Source organism: Cornus florida, unplaced genomic scaffold, assembly GCF_030987335.1.
Source record: "Cornus florida cultivar Cherokee Brave unplaced genomic scaffold, ASM3098733v1 CherokeeBrave_3.0.0_Hap2_Chr03, whole genome shotgun sequence".
Classification (NCBI taxonomy): domain Eukaryota; kingdom Viridiplantae; phylum Streptophyta; class Magnoliopsida; order Cornales; family Cornaceae; genus Cornus; species Cornus florida.
Window position 1 is genome coordinate 55,259,279 of NW_026775573.1, and position 6,176 is coordinate 55,265,454.

The 6,176-nt window shown below is 44.0% G+C and overlaps 2 protein-coding genes across 2 annotated transcripts; one reads left to right on the forward strand and one right to left on the reverse strand.

The window, feature by feature from the left end:
* The first annotated feature begins 2,472 nt into the window (after positions 1 to 2,472).
* LOC132301624 (uncharacterized) lies at positions 2,473 to 3,642 on the forward strand. The gene has a single exon (XM_059798862.1). It carries the CDS (start codon positions 2,473 to 2,475, stop codon positions 3,640 to 3,642), a length of 1,170 nt encoding a protein of 389 aa, XP_059654845.1.
* Positions 3,643 to 4,940: 1,298 nt separating this feature from the next.
* LOC132301626 (uncharacterized) lies at positions 4,941 to 5,858 on the reverse strand. Its single transcript, XM_059798863.1, has 3 exons — positions 5,630 to 5,858; positions 5,317 to 5,581; positions 4,941 to 5,223 (listed from the first exon to the last, which is right to left on the reverse strand). The coding sequence occupies exons 1-3, from the start codon at positions 5,856 to 5,858 to the stop codon at positions 4,941 to 4,943; spliced, it is 777 nt and encodes a 258-aa protein (XP_059654846.1).
* Positions 5,859 to 6,176: the final 318 nt, after the last annotated feature.

A 6,176-nucleotide genomic window follows, 5' to 3' on the forward strand; every position in this document is an offset into this window, starting at 1 on the left:
TCTGAAATCTGGTCTCTTCTGAACTGGGCTAAGCTTGGGCCTAAAAACTCAATCTGCAACTTCCTTAAATGGTGGATCTGACTATTTTAAATTTGAGTTTGGTCAAATCTGGTTTATAAGGAAACAAAATATATCCTTTCCAAACCCAAATCTGAACTTTCCAAACCAGACGGGATAATCCAAAGTTTACTTTCCAAAATAGTAGTGCTAAAATTATGGTGCTAATAAGGATTGCAAAGATTGCAATAACCCAAAGTTGACTTTCCAAAATCAGTTACGCTAAAATTTTGGTGAATAAATATTCCAAAGTTGACGTTCCAGAATAATGCTGAAATCTTGGTGACAGTTGCAATAGAGTGCACAAAGTTCTTGGCTGAAGTTAGACTTACGAGCTACGCAAGGCTTGGATGACATGAGGATGGCAGCAGTGACAGCGAGAGAAAACTACTGCGACTGATTTCCGGCTACGGCTATTGTTGATGATGACAATCACACAAGGATTTCCAATGGCGAGGGCTAAAAGCGTGGATTTGTAATTTTTTTTTTGGCTTGGTTGGGTTTAGGGTTGATGTTGGGATTGGTGCTAGGTTTGTAGACGGCCTGTGTTTGATGACTGATGTGGGTTACAGTTGTTTGGTTTGTCATGGAGGGGTGGCAGTAATCAGAGTTTTGGTTGAGATAACAGTGATCAGTTGGTTAAGATTACACTGAACAATGGGTAAATACTATGATGTCGTGATGAATTATGGCAGCGGCAATGGTGGCTAGGGTTTTAGGGTTGAACAACACGAGTTTGATTGCGTGAACAGTAGAGTGTGGTTTGATTGTTGTGAACAGTAGAGAAATTTATGGATCTTTGCTCTGATACCAATTGATGCAGCAGCGGGTAGGGCTATTCGAAACTAGAATTAAAGTAGAATAAGAACAAGATTGAGAGAGAGAGGGAATAAGAAAAGAGGGAAAGAAATCAGGGGAGAAGAAGAAATCAGAGGGAGAAGAAATCATGATAATCTCAAATTTCAATATCAATAATAATCATCAAAAGCTGACTTTCCCAATGTTTGAACCAACATATAAATAGACATCAAAGAAAACCCTAATCAACCTATTGGATCCTCATTGTTCGCGTGCTTTCGCTGCCCCAACAAATTGGTATCAGAGCCAAAGGTGAAGGTGATCCAGAAAACACAAAAAGTCTCAACATGAGCTGCAACAGGCTTCAGTTATAGGTGGAATCAATCGGCTTGGTTACATAGCATGGAGCTCGAGTAGTCAAGGTGGAGGCTTAGAGGTTTGACTAATTAAGCAACGTATAATGTGGAAAATCGGAGTTTTGTAGGAGAATCATCAAGATTGAAGCTACAAAAGAATTATCCAGATCAATGCCATGGGAAGCGATGATTGGCTGGATGGAATTTGAGCCAACGTGGAGATTGTTGGAAATTGTGTCTCAAATTCCTATTCTAATTAGGAATCTATTTTAGAGTTGTATTCTATTAGGTAATTTCTTATTTGGCAAGTCTTCGCCTTTAAGGAATTGTAATGGTATACGTTAGAAGGGATACAAGGTTCCAATTGAGTAATGAGGCCGCATTAGTACTTGTAAAGGAACTGCAGGTGTACAAAAGGCTGAAGGGTTTGAACCGACTTCTGGACTTTGACTCTGACACTGTGGGAACTGACTTTGATGGGGATGCTATTAATCCTATGGGGGGAAATGAACCTGTTTCTTCGGCTGAGGATGGTCGACGCAGGATGGGGGAGGACAACGACATGAAGGGTATGGAGATGGTGTCATTGGAAGAGACTGATGTATTGGAGATGATGCAACCGTTATCTGAATTGTGGCCGGATGGGAGTAGGAGGGACTTTATAGATGTTGGTTGTGAGGATGTAAGGGCAGAATGGGTTAAGGAGAACATTGATTCTGTGAGCAGTAGATTGGGTGTCTCTTTTCAGCCAAATAAGGAGGTGGCTCGATTGGTGTTACATTCTATTGCGGAGGGGAAAAATGGGGAGGGTGATGGAGGCGGGGACATCACTGTGATGCAGAGTGAGATACTTCCATGGAGAGAGGGAAGGGAAATTCATGGTCTTATCTCTGATGTTAATTATGAGGGGAAGAAAGGGGTGAGGAGGGAGATAAGTAGTAGGAGGGGAAGAGGGAGAAGGAGAGGGGAGGGGATATCATCAGGTTTTTAATGAAGTGCCGCATTGTCACGTGGAATGTCCAGGGTTTTAATGACCCGGAGAAGAGGAAGGTGGTAAAATTGGCAATGAGGAAGTGGGGTGTGCATGTGGAATGTTTGCAGGAGACGAGGATGGAGTCTATATTTGATAGGGTTGTTAAAAGCTTTTTTTTTTTTTTGGGCGGGGGGGGAGGGGGGGGGGGGGGTAGGGGAGATTTATTGATTGGGAGGCGTTGAATGCGGAAGGGACATCCGAGGGCATTTTGGTGATGTGGGACAAAAGATGGGTGTCAAAAGCAGATGTGTAAAGGGGAAGATTCTCTATTTCTTGTGCATTTGTAATGGAGGAGGATGGGTTTCCTTGGATGTTCTCGGGTGTTTATGGCCAGTAGACGATGGGGAGAGGCATATTCTATGGGAGGAGCTGGGGCTTATGAGGGTACAATTGATTCGCCCGAGGTGTATAGGAGGGGATTTTAATGTGGTTAGATCCCCGGCGGAGCGATCGATAGGAGGAAGATGGACTTCAGCTATGGTACAGTTTTTGGAGTTCATTGATGGCCACCATCTCCATGATTTGCTGTTACAAGGAGCGACGTTGACATGGGGTAGTGGCAGAAATTTACCTACTTTTTCACGTCTAGATAGATTTCTTATTTTTGGAGATTGGGAGGAGAAGTTTCCGGATGCAATTCAGGTTGCCTTGGCTAGACCGGTTTCGGACCATTTTCCTTTGGTTCTTGATTGTGGAGAGATGAGGTCAAGGATCACACCTTTTCAATTTAAAAATATACAGCTTAGGGCGGATGATTTCCAAGGATATGTGAGGAACTGGTGGGAAGGGAGCATGATTGACAGTTTTCTGAGCTATGTTCTTGCTAGAAAGCTTAGGGTTTTGAAGAATGAGATTAAAAGGTGGAATAAGGAGGTGTTTGGGAATCTTGAGTGGAGGAAGAATAGGGCCTTTGCAGAAATTGCACATATTGATCGCTTGGAAGGTTCAAGCGGGATTGGTGAGGAGCAAACAAGTAGGAGGGTTGCTTGTCAGGCTGAGATTACTAAGATTGCTATGGCAGAGGAGATTTCTTGGAGACAAAAATCTAGAGCTATTTTGCTCAAGGAGGGTGATAGGAATACTAAGTTTTTCCATCGATTGGCCAATGCACAAAGGAGGGGTAATCATATTGGGAGGCTTAATATTGAAGGGGAGACGCTCATTAGGGAAGAGGATGTTTGCAAGGGGGTTTCCACTTTTAATCAAGGATTTTTTACGGAGAATACATCTTCGAGACCTCGGCTGGATGATCTTCACTTTGATTCTATTTCGGAGGCAAGTAGGATAGGGTTGGAAACTCCATTCTCTGAAGAGGAGGTTATGTTGCAATGGGGACAAAGCTCTAGGGCCAGATGGTTTTGCTATGAGGTTCTTTCTGGAGAGCTGGGTTGTGGTTAGGACCGATGTGATGGGTACGTTCCATACTTTTTATTCTCAGGGGCGGTTCGAGAAATCCCTGAATGCTTCGTTTATTGCCCTTATTCCTAAGAATGCGGGAGCTACTTATGTGAAGGACTTTAGATCTATTAGTTTGCTGGGATGTATCTACAACAAATAGCTAAAGTTCTCACTTTGAGATTGAGGGAGGTTCTGGATGATGTTATTTCGGATTCTTAGAACGCTTTCATAGGTGGGCGACAAATCTTGGACTCAGCTCTTATTACCAGTGAGTGTGTGGATGATAGATTGAAGAGTGGGGGCCCAGGTGTTTTATGTAAGCTGGATGTGGATAAAGCTTATGACCATGTTAATTGGAATTTCTTGTTGTATTTGCTGGATAGGATGGGTTTTGCGGAGAAATGGAGGAGATGGATTAAGTTCTGCATTTCTACAGTGAGATTCTCGGTGTTGGTTAATGGGTCTCCGATGAGATTCTTTAGGAGCTCAAGAGGGTTACGACAGGGGGATCCTCTATCCCCATTTCTATTCATTATTGTTATGGAGGCGCTCAGTTGGTTGATGGGGAGGGCCGTGGAGTTGGGATTCATCAGGGGTTTCAGGGTGGGAAGGGATGATGATCACTTTGTGGAGATCTCTCATTTATTGTTTACAGATGATACATTAGTCTTTTGTGAGGCTAAGGTATCCCAGATGAGATATTTGAGGTCGCTGTTGGTGTACTTTTAGGCAGTTTCGGGTTTAAAAGTGAATGTGGGGAAGAGTGCTCTTATTTGTCTCAAACCACTCGAGCTAGAGAAAAAACCGGTAGGAGCACCATTCACAAGAATCGAAATGCGAGCACTGGAAATACAAAAATGAATCCATCTCCTCCACCAATCACCAAACCCCATCCTCTTCATCAGGTAAAGAAGGAAGCTCCAACTCACATGGTCGTATGCCTTTTCTAGGTCAAGCTTACACAAAACACCCGGGACCCCACTACGCAAACGAGAGTCCACACACTCACTAGCAATAAAAATTGAGTCCAAAATCTAACGACCTCCCACAAAAGCATTATGAGAATCAGAAATGACACCATCCAGAACTTTCTGTAACCTTGAAGAAAGGACCTTGGCAACCAACTTGTAGAAACACCCCACCAAACTAATAGGGCGAAAATCCCTAATATCCATCGCCCCCCCCCCCCCCTTCTTCTTTGGAATGAGAGAAATGAAAGTGGCATTCAAGCTCTTCTCAAAAGAGCCCTGAGCATGAAAAGCATGAAAAGAACCCATCACCTCCCCTCTAACCACCTCCTAGCACTCCAAAAGGAATCTCATGGTAAAACCGTTAGGACCTGGGGCTTTGTCCCAGTTACAAGTCTTCAAAGCAATTAGAACTTCCTCTTCAGAGAAAGGCTCCTCATAACCCGAGCACTCCTCACTAGAAATAGAGGCAAACTGAAGCCCTTCAAGCAAGGGTCTCCACTCAACAATCTCAGTGAACAACTTCTCGTAGAACTCTGAAATGCCATTGCAGATATCCTCCTCCTTGCAAAGAAGCTCCCCTTCCACCTGAATCCTCTCAATATGGTTGCCCCTTTTATAAGCATTGGCCAATCTATAAAAAAATTTCATGTTACTGTCCCCCTCCTTGTAAGCTCTAGACTTTTGTCTCCACGAGATCTCCTACATGATCGCAATCTCACTAAATTCCGCCTTAAACTCCGCCCTCTTAACCTTCAAAGCATCTGCCAGATCCCCTTGACCCTCCATCCTATCAATATCAGCGATCTCAGCCAGAACCCGATTTTTCCTCCACACAAGATTCCCGAAGACCTCTTTGTTCCAAATCTTAATACTTTCCTTTAAAAGACGCAAATGACCTACAAGCAAATGACTTGGGGTGCCAACCACCCCAAAACCCTCCCACCAAAATCGGACCGTTTCTAGGAAACCTTCAGCCCGAAGTCACATATTTTCAAATCTAAATGGAGAGCGTCTACTCCGCAACCCGCCACAATCCAGCATCAACGGAACATGGTCAGAGATAGGACGAGCCAAAGTAGCTTGCACAACATCAGAAAACATCTCCTCCCACTCCCCAGACACAAGGAACCTGTCAAGCCGAGAGAGAATAAGGGGAGAACGTCCACTAGACCAAGTAAAAGGCCCTCCCTCCAGAGGCAGATCAATCAACCTAAACTCATCAATGAATTCTGAGAAAAACTCCATATCAGAAGTCCACCTACCACCTGTCGAAGGAAGCATCCATCGTCTTCAAACCTCCCCAAATTCCTCCCAAAGCAGATGCCGCACGCTATCCTCTGTAGGCCCGTAAATACCAGAAAAGACCCAAGGAACACCATCCTCCGCCAAAGAAAAAACGCAGGAAACAGAGAATCTCCTAACATGAGAATCCACCTTAGACACCCATCTGTTATCCCACATGATCAAGATGCCACCCGAAGAGCCAACAGCATCCAAAACAATCCATTCCACAAATCTTCCACCCTAAAGATGACGTACCATCCTATCTGACGTCGAAGCGAG